General features: G+C 39.6%; 1 protein-coding gene across 3 annotated transcripts; it reads right to left on the reverse strand.

Annotated features, from left to right (window-relative positions):
• Window positions 1–335: 335 nt before the first annotated feature.
• FASTKD1 (FAST kinase domains 1) lies at window positions 336–21,995 on the reverse strand. Of its 3 annotated transcripts, XM_048869853.2 has the most exons (17): window positions 21,777–21,995; window positions 20,431–20,643; window positions 18,752–18,859; window positions 18,061–18,538; window positions 17,001–17,069; window positions 15,724–15,849; window positions 13,607–14,005; window positions 12,143–12,253; window positions 10,737–10,868; window positions 8,333–8,819; window positions 7,398–7,512; window positions 6,382–6,510; window positions 4,586–4,717; window positions 3,925–4,038; window positions 3,423–3,558; window positions 1,898–2,012; window positions 336–507 (listed from the first exon to the last, which is right to left on the reverse strand). In XM_048869853.2, the coding sequence occupies exons 4-17, from the start codon at window positions 18,393–18,395 to the stop codon at window positions 418–420; spliced, it is 2,490 nt and encodes an 829-aa protein (XP_048725810.2). In that variant the 5' UTR covers window positions 18,396–18,538; window positions 18,752–18,859; window positions 20,431–20,643; window positions 21,777–21,995; the 3' UTR covers window positions 336–417. The 3 variants fall into 3 exon arrangements, with proteins under 3 accessions (XP_048725810.2, XP_074974037.1, XP_048725809.2); XM_075117936.1 differs by lacking the exon at window positions 20,431–20,643 and having other exon boundaries at window positions 18,061–18,472; XM_048869852.2 differs by lacking the exon at window positions 20,431–20,643.
• Between the last annotated feature and the right edge of the window lie 1,596 nt (window positions 21,996–23,591).

A 23,591-nucleotide genomic window follows, 5' to 3' on the forward strand; every position in this document is an offset into this window, starting at 1 on the left:
TCCATTTTGTCACACACCAAAAAGCATTCCTCATTTCTGAAGGATTTTATGCTGTATCTGCAATAACATTTCCAAATTTTTGTTTGATAAATGTTGTGTGTCCTCCCCAATCCCTGCTGAGGAGGTGGTAGTATCATTTTATGGTCAAGCTGCCATAGTCCCAGTTGGTTGCAAGCTATAACTTGGTAATAATGTAAAATTTAACTTTATCACTTTTTTAGACCTTTGCAACCAGCCAAGTCATTGATAAACTCAGGATTACGTCTCTAATCTCCTGATTCCCAGTGCCTTATTCAGTCAAGCCTATAAAGAAATTTCAATGGAGAATAAATGTCTTAAGGTTACAAAATATTTAATATTACATGATAAAGTTAAATGTTTATATGAAAATATATATTCATGATTGTCTCTTCTATATTAATTTGTTTCAAATATATTCTTTTTCAGATACTCCATCCATGCATCTTTTGATGACAGCTCCATGGAATTCCATTCAAAGTGAGGAATCTGTAAGACAGAGTTTGCACGGTAACTTACTGTTAACATTTCTTCTTGTTAGACACAGTGTCATAGTAGATACACATATGCAATGCGTGGCACCTTTTATTTAAGACCCATGCTCTCCATTTTAAGATATGGAAGATTGTTATAGGAGATAAGATATGGAAGATTGAAGATCGTTATATGGGCTATGCTTCATTTTTAATATTAGGAATTTCTTAATGCTAAATGTATTTGCCTGGTAACAGTCAGCTTGCTTTCATATAATAATAGTAGAGATGAAGGACCAGATGCTCAGGTGGAGTAAGTTGGCATAGCTCCATCATCATGTCATTTCCTGTCCGAATGTCAAAATACTTCTAATTAAGGACTAAATCCTCCACTGTATAAACTGGCAATTTACACCAGCTGAGGATCTGACCCTTAAATTTTAAAAACTGCCTCAGACAGGAAATGACATGATAAAAATTGGGTAACATATAGTGTCAGAAGAATACCAGAGGGAGAAAATTAAGGGAATTCAAGCTGTCTGAAGAACAAAACTGTAAGTCGCATGGACTGGATTCTGTTTCAAATTACAGTAGATGAAGCAAGAGTTAGAGTGGAACCTGCTTATAGTGAAGCTTTGCTTCTAGGGTATGTCGACACTAATTTGGAGGAATAATAACCCTAGATCTCTAATCCTCCACTGGGGCAGCTCCACCACTTGTAGCAACAGTGGAAGCAGTAGCTTAGGCAGGGCATGTGTTTTTATCACTGTGTCTGGGCTACACACCACAGTGGTAAGCGTCCATGCCTTGTCTATCCCACAACTTCCACTGCTGGAGCTGCACTAGTGGAGAATTAGGCGGGCCTAGTGTAGAAAGCCCCCACTTGAACTGAAGTGGAGCAGAATTTCCAAATTGATTCAGTGTACTTCAATGGACTTTCACTCCTTTTAAATGGAGCTTCTCTCCACTTAGAGGTGGTTCCAGTCTGGCATTCCTTTTAGAAGGCAGCAGTCATCTACCAAGGAGTGCTGCGTTCCAAAGAGAGTAGCACATCCCTCACTTCCTCTGTTTGAGCAGCAGAGGCAAAGCAGCCACTATGCTATAGTGGAGGAAGGGTATACAAGATCATTTGCCTTGTTTTGCTGCAGCTGCTCCGAGTGAACAGGAACTAGACAACACACTTTCCATAGCTATTTCCTCCTGGTAGGGAAAAATACTGTCTTTCCCCAACAACGTTACAGAGCCTAGAGAATCCCCTGCAAATACAAGAGAGCATTCTGCCACATATGCCCTCTCCTGTTAAAGAGAAACTGTATAAAGTTTTTGAAGGGGAGAGCTTAGAGGATTCTATTGTACACACCAGTCCAAATATAAGATATTGATATAACAGATTGTGTGCACCATACCTGAACCACCTGGTACCCCAAAATTTCCAGGTGTCTCTTTTTCATTGCAGTGTCTCCTTTGAGGTGATATGAATTTTTGCAAAAAGCTTTAGAATCCAGAAACTCCACGGCAATTCTGCTAACAAACAAAATAGTTACTTTCAAATATTAGTAGGATGTCTAGTAATGTTCCCCCTATTCAATTATAATAGTTGTAGTCAGACTACCATTAGAATAACCTGAAAACTAAGGTTTAAAAATTTAAAGAAAATTAAACTCATTCTTTAAGTCAAGACTAAATTTTCTTCATATTTATCTAGACAAATATGAACTCTAGATGGTTCCCAAAAGCTTTTCCCTTTTACACCTCTGGTAGTTGCAAAACAGGAAAACAGCCAAACCAGAGTTTTCAAGGTAGACACTTTTGTTGCATCTCCCTACATAATTTTTGTGCATTTAATTACTGATTTGTATAAGCAATACCTGATTTGCACATACAGAATAGTAAAAATATCCCTGAAAGGAAAGCTGTCGGCACAAACACTGTTAAAGACAAAGTTCAAAGAGGAAGCCTTAAGTATAGGCATGAAGGACTTAAAAAGGCAGCCAACTTGAAACCAGTCTGCCTTTGGAAAGGCAGCCAACACAGCACAGGTGTAATATCAACTGCTCAAGCTCAGGAGCAAATGTGTTGCTACATTTAGAATAAAATACTACTGATGGAAAAGCCCTTCTAGCTTATCAGCTTTGCCATTATCAAACCACGTAGATGTACAAGATGCCAGGTGTGTTCACCCAATGGGAGCACATGCACATTTTTTGGAAGCAACTTCTAATTAGAGTGTGCTGTTGCCATTGAAAAGTCAGTGTTTATTAACAGTTATCACGTGCCTGTTTCTGAACAAGACCAGCACAAGGCAAAGGTTTAGCATCTCAGATACTGCTGTGGTGACTGTTGACTGACTTTTTAGAGCCAACCACTCTACACTTTAAAACTTTATACTTTTTTTTGTCCTTTACATCTGAGAATGCTAAAGCTCATCTACAATTCTTAACCCTCCACAGCCTGGCGCAGTCCTCTGGGTGAGTTGTAGCTGCATTTTACAGGGGGGATGCTGAGGCCCCGAGAATAAGGCCCTCATCCTTTTAGGTTCTCTACACCTACAACTTCACTAGGTTCAACAGCAGTTGCACGAGGTCTGCAAAGAAATAGCCTTTGAGAAGTCAGGGCTGTATGGCTAAATTTCTGCATCACAGCCATTCAGTGCACCTACAAATGGCCAAAGAGACTTTGATTTCTTACCTTCCAAATAAGAGGGGTAAAAAAAAAAAAAAAAAAGAGTTGGGGACATATTGATATCAGGTGTTCACAAGGAACAGTTGTCCCTCCTGCCTTGCACTCAATACCACTTCTAATCACAGGAGGTGTGATGTGTATATTAAAAAGAGACGCCACAGCCAGCATGAAGGGTAAGAAAAAGCCTGAATATACAAACTTGGTTCATCTACTTAGCAAAATCTAATGTATAGAAAACCATGTACTAACCTCTGTGCTCCCGGTGGTAGCCCCTTCTTCCCCAGGAGCTGGATGTCTGGTCCCCACTGCACTAAGTCAGCCAAAACTATACTCTGATCCATATAGGGAAGAGGCTTTTTGTTTTTATCCAGAATGCATTCAAAATCTAAGAAAATGCAATAACCCAGTACGCTAATCAATATAGGAGGAAAATGGATCTGATTTACTATCTAGAACATTTATTTTAAGAAAAACTAAGTTACCGTTATCACTGGAGTTATCAAATATTATTTGTATTATATAGGGCAAAGTCAGTTGTGGGGCCTTTTTTCAGACCCATTTTGTATCCAGTTTCCAAAATAGCAACATTCTGCTGGATGGCTTATTATACTTAGACATTTGGGGCACAATTTTCAGATATTATATAGCAATGGAGTTAGGGAGAAGACTCAGGCCTATAATAACCCCTACAGGAATTAACTGTGGACTAGTGGATCCAAGGCTATTTCCACCAACCTGGTTAACCACCCACCTATTCCATAGTAGTAAGGCGTGAGAACAGATACTTTTGCATACTGGCTTCCTCCCAAGATCTCCCCCAGCATTCTATGAATCTGCTGTTGTGCTGTATTTGTGCTGCCATTGCCTACAAAAGCAAAATGGACAAATTAGAGCATCAACATACAGGCCTGCAGGCTTGAAATAAAAATAGTGTCACAGTAAACAGAAAACTGCAATCGTTACACTAGATATCCCAAAACAGACTGTGGGATGAAAGCATTTCTGCAGAACACTAAGGTTGGTGGTGTTCTACTTTTGTAAGCTAACCTTTCACAACCTACATGCAGCTCCACCATCTTTGAGGAGAAGAGTGGCAGCCAGGTGCATAAATGGCACATACCACAACAAGGTAAGGGGGAGGGCAAATTTTGCCCAAGCACACTGGAGTAAACCTTTACTTTTTACAGGTACTGCCACAGGATATTTTCACATCAATGCAGGACAGACAGGACATCCATTTTTAGGGTCTCATCTGACTTCTTTTTGTGCTAAGTATTACATTCAGTTATCAGCTTTTATAGTATGCTAATAAATAATCCCATTAAAATGCTACAAGAAATGTAGCACCCACCAAACTGTTGGTCCTCCATAACTAACAACAGTAATGGCGTTGCCGCTCCTAAAATACTGACCTTTACGTTGCATCTGCTGACAATAGCGCTCATGAAACCAAGGGATCTGAAACTCAGGGCATTCCAGACACACGGCTCTGTTCAATTCCATCAGGCGTAACCGGACCCTCCAATTTAAGGAATCTGGTAGGGCTGAATTTAAAAAGTCAGCTAGAACACAGGAAGTCTGGAGGGCATTCAAAATGGCTACTTAATTAATGGAGAAATAGCCTTTCAGCTAGCAGTGCATTAATGCACTTACGTTCAGAATCTTACACAGAATATGGAAACCCCTCAACTGGAATTTTTTCCTTCTCTTTTTATTCAACAATAAGGCATCAGAAAAATACAGCCATTCAAAACATCTCTTCTGAATTTCCTACCCATCAGCTCTTCACTAAATGGCAGGGGGCCAGCCCAGCAGCCTAGTTGTAGCAAAATGTGTATGGGGGAACGGAATCAAAGTTTGGAACTAGCGCTCACTCCTTCGGTTACAGAGAGAGAAAGTCTGGGGGGAGTCTTCTATTGTGGACAAAACCTCCACACTATTTCCTGAGCAATACATGTGACAGTATTCTTGTAAGATTCCTGCAGTAATATAATTTGTTTCAAAACAGAAACTGGGTCTGGGAAATGAATAACCACTCTGAAAATTTTATGTGAGCTCTAATACGAGGACAAACTAACTGCAAACAAAGCCTAAACAAAATCCTTGATGATGCTCAGATTCCCACTATGTCTTTTAAAACCAATACACTGATTTCCCCACTCCTTTCCACCAAGGATTCCAACCATCACCTGAATCAAGTTGTATTTGGAAAAGTGTCTTCCAGGAAGACTCAATTATTTAGAAGTAATTCAATTTCTATATTAGCATACTTATCTACCACACCATTTTGTACCACATCCTACATAATTAATTTAGTTAAATCAGACAAAAGTAAGCAAAATAATTTAATTTGCAATGTTTATAACTGGTTACAATCTAGGTGTTAGTCTAAAAGGCAAAGAACTTTTTGAAGAACAAACTTTATAAAAGTCAGTCTTTCCTTACGTAACACAGATACTTTAACTAGGTGTTGTGAAACAACAATCATTCTTTGCAGGATAGGGCCTAACTTTAGATAAGATGCAACAAGTGTGTGTAGCAAATCAACAGAGAGGATGGGGGAAGGAGCACAAGGGTAAAAATAGAAATAGATAGCTACACAGACTAACTATGGTACAATTTAGCAGGTTGATTAAAACATAAAACATCTCCCTAAACCATTGCATTCTTCGTAGTATCAAACTCACTCTGTTACAGGAAGAGCCTGTTTGCTAGTTGGCAGATTTGCCAGCTGGTTGAGCAGATGGGATTAAGACTTAAAATGAAAATATACTTGAAATTCAAGAGAAAATATTTGAAAAGACACTCCTCCTTTACTGACTAGCCAAGACAGGAGTTCATGTTTTCCCTACCTCAACCAACAACATCATGACAGAAAAGAGCAGAAAACAGCACTTCCTGTCCTGCTCATGTAATAAGATTTTGCAGAGGAAATAGAAATTTAGGATTTAGTATATAAAAAGCTTGATCCTGAGAGGTGCTAAGCGCCCTTGCATAGAATGAGCTCAGCACATCTCAAAGCCGGCCTTAAGTAAAAGGAAGAAGAGACTGTAGTTACTGGAGTTTCAATGTAACAGTATTTTTTTTTTTTTAAATCTACAATCTACTTGGTTACTGATTTGGGATCATTTACAATGTAAAAGGTATTTCATAAAGCTTTACAGTCTTTATAAAAAGCATAATAAAAAACTAAGGGATAAATACTTACTTTCAAGCTGGGCATCCAGTTTGGCTAGGAAATCAACATTAAATATTGCGTTTATCAGGGCTGGAGGAAAATATTCAGCAACAGCCAAGGAGTAACCAAGCAGCACCAAGAGGTGAGGCTCAAAACAACCTTTAAAAACCAAAACATATATTTATATGGATGTATTACATACATTTGTAAAAAGTCTAATGAAAATTGTCTAATGAGCTCTATTCTTCCATCCATTAACATGCCTGACTCCCATTACTATCGATTGGAGTTAAATACACACACACGGACTTGCACATGCCCATTGCTTCTCCAGTTTGCCCAGTGAGGGCTGTAAAACTCTAACACAGTAAATTTCAGTTTGTGTTGTAAAATATATTGTTTCTAGTAGCGAGGCTTGTCACACCAGCCAAGTGGAACTGTGCCTCTCCTACTCCACAAAAGCCTGGCCTAATTATGGCATATTCTCTGCAGAAAGAAACTGACTAGTCTTAGAAGAGATAATAGCAAGGTACTACATTACATGGCAATCTTTCATACAACTCTCAAACTATTCTATCAGCCAAGAAATCTGTCTTTATTCATCTTTTCCTGCTTCACTATCTTCTGGTAATCAACATCAAGATCTTTCCTCTCCCCCAAATAATTAAGGGACTGATTCCAGTCCCTTTAGGAAAGGCCACAGTAATTATTTTTACAGGATTTTCCATTTATCCACATGAATATCAGCTAATTTAAATTCTCACTTTCTTTGTACAACAATTCAAGATATATTCTTAGTCCCATAGCAAGAGCGATTTCTGAAGGCTGAAATAAGGCTGTGAACTTTCATGGAAACACACAATGAATTCTGCAGAACATTACTTAGAAAAAGAAAAGAAAATTATTCCATATGTTTCAATAGCCATCCAATTCCCATTTTTCTCAAGTGTACCTAAATTTGTGCCCTGGAAAAACAGTAACTGACACAATTACCTACCATCACTTACCTACCGTTACCTACCTACACATTACCTACCATCACTTACCTAAGTGAGAGCTAAAATGTTGGATGCAAGTCTCAAAGAACTCTTCACTTTGAGGAGGATCATAATTCATAATAGTGAAGGGGAGGAGAATAGTATATGTTCCAGAAGGATGGATCTGGATAAGAAATTTTAAAATAACCATTTGAAGAGTGAAAAAGAATCAATTTCAACACAGCCTGATGTTGCATTGTAACAAAGAGGTTTGTAACTAATTCAGAAGCAGAAGACCTAGAGTACATGGACTACTTTTAAATTCCAATGATTTCCTTTGCTCCTCAGATTTTACAGCATACAAATATTTTAAAATATACAAAACAGATGAATAATATTTGGAAGTATTGAAATTAAAGTCTCTGTGTCAGGGCAAAAGTAGGAGCAGATAGCTATAGCAATATAAACATTATTCTCTTCTTTCCAAAATCAGAGACATGCCCAGCTTCATTGTCTAAAATCTTCTAGCTTTATCTTAGTACCACAAGACCAGTAAAAATACATTAGGTTTAAGACTGTCAGAGTCTCCCCAGGAGATACTGTATTGACAACTCAGTTGAAAAGGAGACTAACTCATCTGTCCTCTTAGAAAGGACAATCCTTTTTCAGGAAAATTTTCATTCTGGGAGTAAAACCTCCTCTATTTCACACCTGAAGTAGAGTAAAACCTCTAGAACTGCCAATTAACAGGTTTGAAATCGGTAGGTCTCCTGTGTCTTTAATCCCATTCCCACCATTATGTTAATCTGATTCTTTCCAGCCATTACTGAATAATTTACAAAGCCATTCGAAGAGGAGAAATAACACTCACTGCACTGTAATAAAAATATTATAGGAAAAAGGCAACACATATGATCATACCATCAGAAGCCAAACTTCTAAAAATGAACATATATCATCTGACATACTAAAATTATAGTTAACACCTGAAGTATCATCAATACCTTGCTTATATGTTGAACTGCCACAGAAGCTATTCTATCAAGTAATGGAGTAGAGCGGTAGTTTGTTTTGACGAAAAAAGATGAAAATTCTAGTACATTCATCCATGTAATCTGGTCTATCAAGCGCTGACAAGTATTCATTGTTTCTTCAACAAGTATTTCTTCAAACCATTCTCCAGATATATATCTAAGTTCTTCCAGCAACAGATCCATGTCACTGGCTTTTTGAAGCCTCTGATGCCCGCAGTTACTTAATTTTTGCAGAAGCTTCGCACCTGGTCCAGAAGTGCTTTGCTGATGTGACTGATCATGACGAACCCATCTGACAAGAGCTGTAGCAAAGGCATTCAAATCACTTAAGTTGCACTGAGGCAAAATTGCATCAACTCTGTTAATCACTACTTCATCCACTTGAGAAGAAGGAAGCATGGACAGAACACGAGTTAGCATAGAAATGTCACTGGGTATAACATTAACTTGTAAATAGCTGGAAGAAAGGGGAAAGAAAAACCATCAGTACTGACAAATATAATTTATGGATAAAAATAGCAAATAAATTATGTAAATATAAATTCTATTTGAAAAATAAAGCATTAACCACATTAGCCATCTACATTTCAGAAGCTTGCAATAATGACAACAACAATGTGGTAAAAGCTCAAAGCATTGACTACTGTCTTATTTATTGTGAGACCAACATTTTCCTGCCACTTTACTCACTAATATCTGTCACCAAAACTACCGCTATAGAATCACCTGAACCAGAGCAGGTGAAAACAGAGGCATGAAAGCCTAAGAAGCAGAGAACAGGAAGCACTATTTAAATGCAAGCAGATTATGAAACGTGAAAAGAAAAGAAGCTCTCAGGCTGATCAATTGGAGGTCAATAGAGCCATCTCCTTGGTGTGGAAATAGTGGAAGCCACATTGCAGAGGATCTAAGACGAAGCTGAGGCAATGGGACTAAGCTACATGCTGAAGGAAGGAGAGAGGTATAGTGTTAATTGGAGAAAATGAAGTCATCAGATAAATTTTCTTTTCTTGGCATGTGAAATTTAAACCATCCTCTAAGAAATTCAGATGAGCTGGGATGCCTGTTTTTAGGGTTGGTCTACCTTGATACTAGTAGAAGAATTCTGTCCAAATAGCTGCATAGACCAAGAGGGTGGAAGACTTCATAAAGCGCCTAACCATATTACGTAACAGAAATATCTCAGATTTGTCACTCAGATATAAAACTGCCAGGCTCAAATAGTCTTGCCTGAGATGCAAGAGCAGGCCCTTAGAGAGGAGATCATGCCTACTTGAAGAGACAGAGAAGAGACCTTTCCAACACCTGCACTACGTCTGAGTATCACAGCCTTCTTTATCAGTCTGGGATGATGACGAGGATAGTCCCTTTCTCCTCTATCATATTCTGAATCACTCTTCCTAGTAGTGGAAGAGGGAGGAAGGCACAGAGAAGCTAATTCAGTCAATGAGGCTCTAAGGGTTGCTGATAAAACTTAGATGTCCCTTCTAAGGGCAGCTTTTATTTTCCTGTCTGTTGGGTCCTCTGGGGAAAAAAGCCCCCTTGTCAGGAATTAACACATCCTTTGCCAAGGATACCCCTACTGTATCAACATTGCAGGAGAAGGAAGAGAAATCTTTTAGATTATGAGAAATGAAATGAACCTTTTCCCGGCCTTTCCAAGAGGAACCTTGGACAGTGTGTTAGGGACGTAGAGACACCGTTATCCCCAACAAGCCATTCAGACTGAGCTCCTTCCCCACACAGGAAGGTCAATGGGGGGAAGCCATTGCGGGAGAGCTCCTTTTCTGTGGCTCCTAAAAGGGTCTCCTTGTCAATGGAGCAATAGTCCCCCAACATGAACTATTCAGAGTCATTAAACCCCCTTAGCTTTGTTTGGGTTAACTATGGCACAGCAACTTGGCCACGTGCATGAGGTTCCCCAATTAAAGAAGAATACCCTAATTTGTGCTCCTTTCTCTTTCATTTGGGCTGACACCGGAGTCCCTACTTCTCAAAAATGGATTATTTTTAGGCATTTCTCCAGGCAGAAATGCCCCTTTCATCATCTCTTCCCACAAACACTAATAAAATCAAAGTAGCAGCTATCAACGATCTTGCTGGAATGCCACCTATTCTAGAGTTCCAGTGTAAGAAGACTCCTTGCCCATTCTTATATTCAATGGAGATCATATTTATTACATAGATCAATACTATGTCTAGAGTCTAAACCACATTCACTTCCCATCCTAAAGTTCATGTGCTTTTTTAGACTTGAATTCCTACAACAGTTTAATTGTTAGTAAAACATTAAGATCTAACAAGTTGTATACAATTGTGAAGTAACAATTGTTTAATGTAATAATCAAGTAATATTTACAAAAAGAATACGCACCCAACTACCAATCTTCTTAATTTGGTGTAAAGCTCTGCATTTTGGCAATGCAGGAGCACCAAGGCTTGTGTTATTTTTGCCAACTCTACTGGCTTGTACTTATCCAAGTACTTATGTAGAAGAGAAGCAATTCTGAAACCAATGAGAAAGATAAGGATCAATTCCTTCATTATAATTTTGTGGAAAAACATCACAGAGGAACTTCTTACATCATGAACAAGACATCTCTTAGACAACACCTAAGACCGTACAATTTGTTGCGCGTGGGTGAACTGCAGCATCCACATGAAGCCCAATTGACTTCGATGGAGCTCTGTACAGATGCAGCAGTCCATCTGTGCATACTGAATTGTAGGATCGGAGCCTCAGAGACTGGCAACTGATCAGTGTTAGTCCTGTATTATCTCTATAATGTAAGGTCTGACGCGGTCAGACCTCTGGCCTTGCTCTGAGGCGCCTCTCCATTGTTTAATCTTATGAAGATTTGTTTAGGCCAAATGGTTTCAACTATCACTATGAAGTACTAAGACCGCCTCCTACTGCTCTAACAAGGAAAATATGTGCTGACCTTTTACTTTGTCAGTTAAATTTAGAGAATAAGAATCAGTGGACCAGATACTTGAATGGCATAAGCTGGAATAGCTTCATCAACTTCAGTGAAACTATACTAGTTTACACTAAGAGAGGATCTGGCTTGGTTGGATACATGAACTAATAATTCAAAATAGAGTCTGATAAACTGGAGAAAAAAATTCAGCAGAAAACCAGATCAGCTAGTCAAATGTGCAGGATCAGTGTGTTTGTTACAGAACACTTAACAAAACATCAGAATATACCAAAATATTCCTCCTGATCTGGGTTTCTTAACCCAGATGGACAGGCCTGGGATCAGACCACAGCCTTTTCTCAGGCACTCTCCTCCTCACAGTTCCTGGAACAGCTGCTGTTACAGATCCTCCCTGCAGCACCTATATGAGCCTGAGTTCCTATCAGCTCCTTTTTTGCACCAGACAGGGCAGGGCCAATGCAGCTTGTCATATGTATGTATTCTGAATTGAGTGTCTGTATTGTACAACAGATCAGAGAGCCTGAGAGATATCACATATTCATAAACTAGCTCAGGATGTTATTGTCAATTTGGTGAGACCACATGTATTTCAAAGAAATATCCTGAACCAACTGAATCACTTTGGGTCCAGCTGTGACAACATAACTAAGAAACACAAGCATAGCATATATACACTGCAATATATCCTGGCTTTATCAGCTTCCACTTCCAACCCTCCTCAAATTTGAGCACAATTCTGCCTCATATGTGAGGATGCCTGAGTATTTTTCTGTAGGAAGTGAAAACTGCTTACAACGAGAATTCAATATAATGTTGTATTATTATTAGAAAAATTTACTTTTGAATCAGATGTGAATTTCTACATTCCATTTCTTCCATCGTTTCCACTACTACTAATGCTTGGTGACAGTTAAATTCTTCCACCATTAGTAGCGCAGTTGCTATTAACCTGAAAAGTAAGAGAAAAGATGCATTTTGCTAGTTTCCAACAATTCTCCTGTGTAATAGAGGAGAATACAGTAATCACATTTGTCTGAAGAAGGAGAGAAAAGAGATTTGTACTGTGGGAACTATCGTAGAAAATAATGGAAACAAACTCCTTCAAAATAAAGACCCTCATTTTTTTATTTCCTCCCTCAGCACAGTTGGGTAAAAAAAGCATAAACAACTGGGTAAAAGATGAAAGAGTACATGGTGGGCACATGATTTGAATCATTCTAGAAGCCAGCAAATGGTCTACTTCTGTAAGAAGAAGAAAAAAAACATTTAAAAGGAGGCTAAGAGTGAGTCACTGTTAACCAGTATGCTACGCTCTTTATAATGGGATCTAGCACTGACTTAAACTGGTTTTAGAGGACATAAGAGTGTTAAATTATTCAAAATCAGTCTGCCAATGAATTTCCAAACTTAATTTTTTTGCACAATCTGGTCAAATAGAGAACCACTTTGTTGGCACCAGTTTGGCCCAGAAACTCTCTATCATAGACCAACAAGTCTACATGAGCACAGCTAACCACTGTCATTTGCAGGACAGTTGCTGCGAGGGGGCACAACCCCACACACCGAAATCTCAACTTTCATTTGAAGTCTAGCTTATGACAGCAAAGAAAGTTTGAAAATCTGACCAAATGTAATCGTTTGCCTGAGTTTGCAGACGGCTTGAAACAATGCTTCGCAGAGTCCCCCGCTGCCTCCTCCCCCCCCTGGGACTGTATGTAGCATGAGAAGAGCAGACAGAACCAGTCCCTGCGCCCAGTTACAACCCAGCAGCTGGGATAAGTACTGGAAGGTCTCCTGCTGTAACCTCTGCTTCTCCAGGACAGAATGGGGAGGAGGTACTCCAGGCTGCTGTGATTCTCGTGTAAAGAGAAGACACACATTTTGCTGTCCCAATTTCTTAGGCCTTGCCACTTCCATTCCAAGTGGAGGGCAGGACCACAGCCTTAGTAATGAAGCTATGGGGGCGGGGCTGTGTAGCAGTGTTGCCCTTCCACCTTCCAGACAACAGCTTTTGGGACAAACTGTTACAATATTGTATCACAACGTAACAACAAATTTGCAATCTAAATTAAGCCAACTAGAAAAAAATTGCTTCTCTGCTCATGCATGCATGGATAACACAGAGTAGCAGGCCAGACAAGGATCCATTTTAATAGCATACTGAGCATGGAGAAAACTCAAGATTTGTATAGCTTTAAACATTTAAAGTCTTAGTTTCAGTAATCCTATTAGGTACTAGTTTGTGTGAGGGAGCACGTGTGTACACGTGGCATAAATAAGATGTAAATAGGGCTAAACTTACCGTTCTCGTACTTCTGGTCCTGCCATAGGCCCTAGAGCAGCAAATAATTTTGTGAAACTCATAGGATTGTTACAATCATCAATAGTTTCAGTTAGCTTCTGTTTAATGACTAATCGGAATTCAGTGTTGTTAAACTGTAATGACTGGTATAGTCCAAGGATAAGACTGATGTTCTCTAGATCAAGCTGACTGGGATTCTCAAGGAAAACCTTATTGCATTTTTCCAGCAATGGACGGTAAGTTCGTCTGACATTTCGAAGAAACTGCACCATCCTTCTGGCGTGGTTGAAATGGATGAAATTCACTGTTTCCAACAGAAGTTCAGCCTTTTGTATTAATCGTTCTCGAAAACTCTGTGAGATAACACCAGATATATTGATCATCAAAACCGACAGGACCCTAAAAACATTCAAGAAATTTTACACTTACACACTGAGCTTTAAAAAAACCTAACAACGTTTTTAGAAATAACTAACTAAATCAGAAAATGGACAAGGAAAAGGCTTTATGGAGAATGTTGCAGAAGTTCTCTTTTTGAAGGCTATTTAAAATCCAACCTGAAAAGTAGGGCTGAGCGAAAAAATATTTTCTCCATTAAAGCAAAACGATGAAAAATTCTGTTTCTGCTGGGATTCATAAAAAAGTTGGGATTTTTCTGCTATAAGGAAACAGACCATTTGCAGATGTAAACTGCTTGGGATGAACCTATGTCATGTCTGATGATAAAAACTGCAAAAGCTTGGGCTCAAAGAAAATTAAAATACACAAATCAGTTCTCAAGGGGGAGTTGAAAAGTAAGAAAGAGATGTGGCCTTTCTCCTCTTCTCCATATCTTAGGTAGACCTTTGGTGAACTGACCACCCTCAAGGTCAGTAAGTCCAGAACACAAAAGCTGTCCAACACAAGGGATGTTTTGAAGATTAGTTACTTAAATTTTGTAAGTGCTCTGAAGAAGAAAAATGCGAAACAAATAGAGAGCATCATTATTACTATTCTCAGTGGCCATTAGTGTTCGATTTAGCTTCAACTCCATTTTTGAAAAACTACCATTCTCAGGGCAGGAGATATCATATCCCTTGCTGTTTACTTGAGTCTAAAACAGGGGTGGGCAATAATTTTCACAGGGGGGCAACTCCACGAATTTTGGTAAGTTGTCATGGGCTGCACATTTCTACTATATTAATGGAGGGGTTCAGAGTCTGGGAGGGAGTTTGGGTGCAGGAGGGAGCTCTGGGCTGGTGCAGAGTGTTGGGGTGCAGGAGAGGGTGAGGGGTGTGGGCTCTGGGAGGGAGTTTGGTGCAGGAAGGGGCTTTGGGCTGGGGATTGGAGTGCAGGAGGGGGCGCAGGGTCTGGGAGGGAATTTGGGTGCAGGAGGGGGTTCTAACCTGGGGCAGGGGGTGAGGGTGCAGGTGGGGATGAAGGCTCTGGTTGGGAGGTGCTTACCACAGGCAACTCCCAGCTGGCAGCACAGCAGGGCTCAGGGAGGCTGCCTGCATGCCGTGGCCCCACACCACTTCCAGAAGTGGCTGCAGCTGGCTCGCAGAAATGTGTCAGCAGCAGCCAATTCCACAAGCGACGTGAGGCCATGGCAGGCAGGCAGGCAGCCTACCTGAGTGCCCTGCTGCACTGTGGGACTTTTAGCAGCAGGGACTCAGAGATTGTGAGGGGGCAGAGGAGGCCGGACAGAAATGTTAGTTATGGCGGGCTGGACAGAAATGTTAGATAGGCTGGATCCGGCCCGTATTTTGCCCACCTCTGGTCTAAAACCTCAGAAAAGGCAAGGTAAGACTCAGAATTAGGGTACAGTAATATCCCCTGCTTTTTCATTAGCACAGTATAAAACTACTCTTTTAAGCAAGCTGTGGACAGTAAAAGGATCAAATAAATTCTTGAACAAGTTTTGCACATGTTTTCCCCAAAGAGACTCAGAAGATGACTTATCTAAATTTTCCCAGACTGGATTCATCCATGAAGACTGACCCTATGCCATTGTACAATTATTTGCCTCTTCCAAAATTTGAAGAGTTGATAAAAAGTCAAAGTATTGAATAAACAAGGCATAATAATTCTGTACATATTGCATCTAATATTATTCAGCTTCATTGAACCAGAATTACCTTGTGTCCTGTATAGAATCCAAGTTCACGTTCACAATATCAGCTATTTTGCCAGTTAGAGGGCTAGCGTATATCTGTTGTTCATTCAGACACATTGCAAACTTAGATAGAGTTGGCAGACTAAACCTGTTGATACATCAAACAAAAGAAAACTGAAAGGTAAACATTATTTTTCTTTCCATAAAAGCATGGAGGTAAAACAACTAATACAATAATTAAATTAGCAAGTAGACAGAAGTTTAAAATTAAGAAAATCTCTCTGCCCTTTCCCTCCCCCCAAAATCAGACCAATATAAACTGCTTTCCTGATAGGTCATCCCCTAGTAACATTCATGCCTCAACCAAAATAAAACAGAAGTCCATAAGGAGAGAGTTCTGAACAGCTTAAAAACCTAAACCTTAAAAAATTTGATTTTCATATCAAAATAAGACAATAAGAAGCGTGTGTACACAGTCTGGTAAAGTACAGAAGGAGTTCCTAGGTTTAGTAAGGCCACTGTAGTGGAGTGGTTAAGATTATTCTATCATGCAGTAAACTGCTGCCATGTTGAATAGATGTTGCTGAAGTGAATCTGAAAGTCACCTGGTGTGGGTATTAGTATGCAGTACTGGCTTTTCACTAGCCTGTCAGTGTAGTTAGTTAGTCTTAGTTAGTAGGCTAGGACAGACTATTCTGTCCTGTTGGTGACAACAGAAGAGAGTGATGCCAACCCCTGCATTCACCCAGGGACTGAGGAACAAAAAATGCAATCTCAAAATAAACACAAATGCAAAGAAGGAAAAATACTAGGGTTCTATACTAAAAGTCTTTTCCAAAATTAAGATGGTGAGGAGGAGAGGGATATATCCACCATTAAAGAGCAGGACAAGAAGCATATCTCTGCTTTATTTATCAATACAAAACTGCATGTATACCCTCTTTGAATTTCCTTTGTCGGTGGTGTATGTGTTCACACATCTAAATATAATCTTAAATCTGCATTTATTCATCTAGGTACAACAGCCTCTATTGTTTAGTATCTAAGCACCTCCATTGGCCACCTGCAATTCAAAACTCCATCAATACTCAAAGCTTGATTATGTTAACAAAACAAAACCAGTTCAAAAGAGGAGACAATCCAAAAAGATAGTTGAGGTTTAAAATAATGATATAAAATACTTAGATAATGTCTAAAACTCTAGTAAGCACCGTGTGAGAGAACTTTTATAGACATTAACTCAAGCTGAACATGCTTGTAATTTACTTCTCTCTGGAGGTAGAATAGCATAATACTTGCCTTTCTAATCTTCTCCATGCTTCCATGACCAGCTCTTCTACCAGAGAATCATGGGCCTCAACAGTGAACCTTCATAATGATTAAAGACAAGACAAACCAGGCAGAGGTACATAACTCTTAACATATGCTTTAAAAGAGCTACACAGACTCTAGTAAGAGAGTTATATCCAGTAATAATTTGCATTTCTATGGCACCTTCCAACCAAAGGTCTAATTGCACATTACAAATGTTAATGGCTTAAGCATCATAACACCCCTGTGATGTAGATAAGTATTCCCATTTTACACATGGGGAAACTGAGGCACAGAGACATTAAGTGACTTGTCTAAAGTCTCACCGTCAGTATGGCAAAGCTAGGACAGGATAAAACCCAGATCTCTTTACTTTCAGCCTTGTGTTTTAATCACAAGGCTGGAAGGATATATTTATATAAAAGAAATTAAATAAAAGAAGCTTAGCCTAATACATTTCAAAATAATACAAAATAGTCAGGTTTGTTCATTTTTAAAACAAACACATGTTGCTCACTGGAAAAATTAAATTAGCAGTTATCTCCATTAAGGTTACCAAATGTAAAAGTATAGTTCAATGGACACTATCAACTTGAAAAAAACCCACATTTGTGACTGAGAATTTTGTACCTAGTACTGTTACATCTATGATTACTAAAATGAGAGAAGATAACAAAAATGTGGTTTTCCCTAACTGAAGACAAATTGAGGGAGGCCAGGCTACATTGTTCAGCGTAGATCCAAGAGTTATATTGATAGGATGGCCCTTGCAAGCATTGTGGATGGAAGACAATCAATGCCAAAGACTCATTACATGGACTGAATATTAACGGACCTTAAAGAGACCAATTTGCATGACAGCCAGGAGTACAGTCATGAGTTTTGGAAGAAGGCTATAAAAGTCAAGAAGAAGAAAAGTTGACAAAAAAGTTAACTTCTAAGCCAATATTATTTAACTGAACAATAAAATGTTTAAGATTATATTTACAAGCAATTTACAGGGTTCATTTAAAATTGGTTATATGAAATTTAATATTATACTGCTTACCTCAATACATTGTACAGCGTATCCACCAAGAGATCATTATCCATAAATTCTATCTTGTTTTCAGCTAAAATGCGAAGAGTAAGAAACTGGGAATGATTTTTTACATAGTCAATATTCCTCAACAGTTGGGACTTCTCCTTTTGAAATTTCCATAGTAGACTAATTGCACTTCCAACGTGTTTTTCAGATAATTTGGCTTTGTTCTTTCCAACAAGATCAAAGACCTGATCTTCAGTTGTGCAGCTATTTAACTGGCTCAGCAACGTGTCACTACTCAGAGTTCGAAACTGGCAGCGTCTCAGTGCAAATGCGTAAATATTCCTCAAACAAAGCATTTTTGTCACCTCCACAAGCTACTTTTAAGATGTCCAGAAAGATGTTTTCCTCTTTCACTTTTCATAATAAACAGCTTCTGTTAGCAAGAAGATGAGGCATTTTGAGACGCACAAACTTGTTTTTCTTGCATCTTTTATAGACACTGTGGGAAGAGGTATAAATGAATTCTAATGTATCTGTAATAGTACTGATTTAAGACAGTTAGGTAAGTTAATAATTAGGAGCTAAAAATTAAAACTATTTCTTTTTAAACATTTGAGTTAATTTCTCTTCTTAATACGTCAGACTTAAAGTGAGGCCCAAATTCTTCCTGTGAATGCTCCCCCCATACTGGACATCCAAAAACAGGATTTACCTTGTTTCCATCAACAGACTTCAGTGCTTTTCAGGTGCAGGTCTGACTTCACCAGCATAGCACGTACTGGGAATCACACCAAACCCAAGCCAGCAATACACAGCAGTCCTACAAAAGAAAGAAAACTCATACATTATTTTGAACAGTTCATACGTGGTAGTGAACTTATTCCAAAGGTACATGGGAGCACTTGCAATTTTCATTTTTGTAGTTCACCTTTAACTAAAAAAATAAAATAATAATAAAGCCCAAAAAACCCTCCAAAAGCCATCACATGCTTTTCTCAGTGTGGCACACATTCATGACATCATGGATGCTGGTGCACACATAAGGAAACAAATGGGGAGGGGGGATAACTCAGTGGTTTGAGCACTGGCCTGCTAAACCCAAGGTTGTGAGTTCAATCCTTGAGGGGGCCATTGAGGGATCTGGGACAAAAATAGAGGGTTGGACTACATGACCTCCTGAGGTCCCTTCCAAACCTGGGATTCTACGAAACAAAGAAAATTAATCTGTCATGATTTATGTTCCATTTAAACACAAAATAAAGTATTCTGTACAAAAAGCGAACAAAAAATAATTAAAAAAAATCAGAAGGGACAGGAATTTCCCTGCTATCAAGTTGTAGACCATTTTAAGTATTTTTTTATTTCCTCAATTTCCTTTCTACTCCAGTTTTATCAAATACTTTTATCTCTTCTATCCATTCTGCACTGTACTGATCTCTATAAAACATTCATTCTGATCTACCTCTATATTATAAAGAGTTTTATGATTATTTTTATATAACCTTGTCCATAAAAAGTAACTCCAGTGTAGTTGAACTTTTCCTTCTAGAAGCAATGCAACACACTTACTCATTTCCTTGAGATGCAGGCCTTTTTATACCAGTTATGACCTCTTAACATAGGACTTTTATTACTGGAACTGAAATAAGCTAAAATGCAGACCAATACTCGATAAAGAGACATTGTAAACTGGAAATCTAGTAGTTTTCAACAAATAAGTTAAAAACATTCTAAGTACTACACTGGTCAATTTGACAATTTTTGTAATTTTACAAAATCACATTTTCCCATTTTTCAAAAAATGTTTCTCTCTCCCTTGTTTCTCTGTGTGGGAAAAAAAACACAAAATCAGATACTCAAAAGGGGAAACTGATTTACTCTTCAGGAGAGACAGGTTTTCAGTAGAAAAGATGAGACTGAGTTTACACAGAGCTGTTAAACTACATAAAGTAAACAATCTAAAGAAACAGAAAATTATTTTTTCTTTCATTCTGAGAGAATGAGAGCACAGATCAAAATTAGGACAACCCCATTATCTTGCTGGCCAACTAACACTGATGCAGATATTTTCCTAGCCTAATTTTACAACACAATTAAGAAAGCATCACACAAACACTTAAAAGGTGCATTGTCAGGTTAAAAATAATTTTTAAAACATTTCCTTATCTGTGTTACTAGCAATACATAACTGTAAACTAAGTATTTCCCTCAGTTCAGACAATAAGAAATTAGTTGGTTTCGGTAATAACTCCCACACTTCCTGACCCTTCATAGGATCAGGGTAGAGGCAAGTACAGGCTCTGCCTCATGTGCTAACAAGCTATGCTGCAAGACAGCGAGAAGGAAAGTAGGTCCCTAGCCCCATGGAAGAGAGTTAAAGGAGATGATGACCTTCTCTGGAGATGTTTTGTGTACCACAGGATTTCCCCATGGAGCTCAGAACATCCATGCCCCCAGCTCCTCTGCAGACCCACAAATTCCTCCATCCCAAGGACTAGGGCTTGGGACCTCTGCCTGGTGAAGCTGCACAGTTTCCAATAAACTTTTTCCTTCCTGTAGGCTTTTAACTGAAGCAGATGATTTATCCCAAAGCTCTTAAAAATCCTAGAAGACAACATTAATTCCAATTGTTACTCTTTACAAAGAGAAGTGAAATAAAATAAGTACAGAGTAAAATTTATTTTGCCATAAGCTTTAAAAATATACTGGGCAAAACAAACACACAAAAACCTATTCAAAGAACAGGCTTATTACATAGTTTTCTATGTATTGTACAAAAGATTTACTGAAAGGACAAGAAACTCCTTTAAATTACCCCAGAACAGATTAAACAAACATATTGAGCATTTAAAGTTGGCTCATAAACCAGTAAGAACCACAAAGTTCTCAGTTAAGGATGAACTTTATATGTCCTCCAATAACATACTAATAAGGCACATTCAAAAAACCATTTTTAGCAGTGCATTATTGTTTTGAGATCAGAGACATACAACAGGGTGGATTTCCCTCATCACCTAATTGTTTTACTTTTATTGAGTTGTGTCATAGCCAAGGCAGCATCAAGGTTGGTAAAATATGACCTAACTTTTTTTCCTTCTGTTTGCTAACTTCATGCAGTTTATTGCCATGTGCAATTCAATATGCTGGCAACAAGTATTCATACAGCACTTCTAAGATGTAAAGGTCCCATCTGGCCTTAAGAGCGATGAATCTATGTATAGGACTGTATGCCAAGTACTACAGGAGGAACAGTAATTAGCCCTATATTTGGGTGGCCTAACACTTCCCATTTTATGAATACTGTATATAATTTTAAGGTACTTCAACCTCTGCATGGTTTGCAACAGAATTTTAAAATCTGAAAGGGGGATAACTCCAAAAGTCAGAGAGAGGTCTTTTTGTCCCCATGAAAACTCCTCCAGATTTAGCATTATACATCTTCGAAAACTGGCATGGGAGTATGATGACCCTCTCCCTGCCATGCCGATGCTCGTGGGGGCAGGCGGGTGCCCATGAGACCCCTGTGGGGCCTCCTCGGACCAGGGTACCCATGTGGGTGCATTCACCCCCCTCCAGCCAAGGGAGGGGAGTTTTACTCTGGTTCCCTCCTGAAATGTCTGCCAGCGCTTCAGTAACCCCGTTACCAGCTTCCACCCGGAACCTGAGGGACCCAGCCTCCTGGCAAGCGCACAGCTGGAGGGAGGCGCAAAACCACGCGGCTGCGACCGGCCACTCACCGTGGCGCTCCCGGGCTCTTCGGAGCCACATGGCAAAAGATCATCGCCTCAGCCCCCAGGCTCACGCCTGCGGGGGGCTCACGCCTGGCAACCGCGCCCCGCTCTGCAGTCCTACTGCCAAGATGCGATGGGAACACACCGAGCTGCCACCCCAGCCGCCCCGGAAACCTCAGGACCAGCCTCGAGCAGTGCAGACTAGACGCCCAGCATGCAATGCTCGAGACGGGCCGCTCAGCCCGACTGGGAGCATTGAATGCTGGGATCAGTAGTCTCTCCTCCTGGAAATAAGGCGGATCATTAACCGATAGACTTTGTGTCCACTGGGTGCATTGCATGCTGGGAGAGTTGTAGTTCCCATGGACAGCTTCTCTTTATTGGGGAAGAAAGTGGCTGCAATCCATTCAGTTTTATGCAAGTTACATGCAGTCCTTGTTAGGCTCCTGACAAACTACAAACACTCTGGCTTCTTCAGCTGGTCAAACCCTGACATCTCCACAGCTCTATGATAAACTGCCAATTCTGTAGGACTCCTTCTACTGGGCAAACTTTGGGCAAGTTGAAAAGGAGGACTTGTGGCACCTTAGAGAACAAGTTCTATCTTCAGCTGAGCAGAGTTTAGATGCCCTATGACCCACCTCAGTGAAAGTCAGAGAACACAGAAGAAATAGACTTTCCAATAAAAAATGATCATGCCTTTTTTGTTTTTCTTTCCCCCAAATACTTTTCTATTCAGCATTTATCTTTGGACTTAGAGTTTATACTAACAGAGCAAAATGTCCCTACAGTATGTTTAACTTGTACATATGTTGCAATCATGATGTACTAAGTCATTATATCTGTTGTTTTACACACACACAAAAAGGCTCGTCCAGGAATTTAAATTTCCCTGCTTTTGGAGGGGCACATTCTGTGCCCCGCCGCAGCCCTGGGGCCAGAGGAGCTCACTCTCCTCAACCCAGCCCAAGGGCCGGTGGAGCTGTCAGCTCCTGCCATGACCCCAGGATGGGAGGAGCTCGCTCTTCCTGTTACAGCCCTGGGGCCAGAGTGGTTCTATACTCCTGCCAATTATTGGAGGGGCCTGTGGCCCCCCTTGCGCATGCCCCTGCACATACATTAAAATGACATTATTTAGGTTACAAAGACAAGCACTAAAAAGTTAGGAAATAATTAAGGTTTCAGAGTGGTAGCTATGTTAGTCTGTATCAGCAAAAACAATGAGGAGTCCTTGTGGCACCTTAGTGACTAACCAATTTATTTGGGCATAAGCTTTCATGGGCTAAAACCCACTTACTTCATCAGATGCATGAAGTGAAAAATACAGTAAGCAGTATATATATCACAGCACATGAAAAGATGGGAGTTGCCTTGCCAAGTGGAGGGGTCAGTGCTAATGAGGCCAATTCAATTAAGGCGGAAGTGGCCTATTCTCACCAGTTGACAAGAAGGGGTGAATATCAGGAGAGGGAAAATTACTTTTGTAGTGCTAACGAGGCCACTGCAATCAAGGTGGACGTCACCCATTTCCAATCTTTGACAAGAAGGTGTGAGTATCAGCAGAGGGAAAACTACTTCAGGTCCCTTATGAATAGCATTATAATACAGTCTTTAATTATACTATCATATCATTTTCTTCTACCCCTCTCCCTCATTCAGTGCACAGGAAGGATGGTGCTCACTTCAACAGAAGCTATTAAATATTTTGTCCAGCATCACCTATGGCTCTGTGGCACAGGCAGGGATAGAAACCAGTTAAAGGCAACATCCAACTGCCTTAATCATGAGACAGTCCTTTCTCCTCCTGCAATCTGCTTAGGC

This window comes from Caretta caretta, chromosome 11, assembly GCF_965140235.1.
Source record: "Caretta caretta isolate rCarCar2 chromosome 11, rCarCar1.hap1, whole genome shotgun sequence".
NCBI classification, from domain to species: domain Eukaryota; kingdom Metazoa; phylum Chordata; order Testudines; family Cheloniidae; genus Caretta; species Caretta caretta.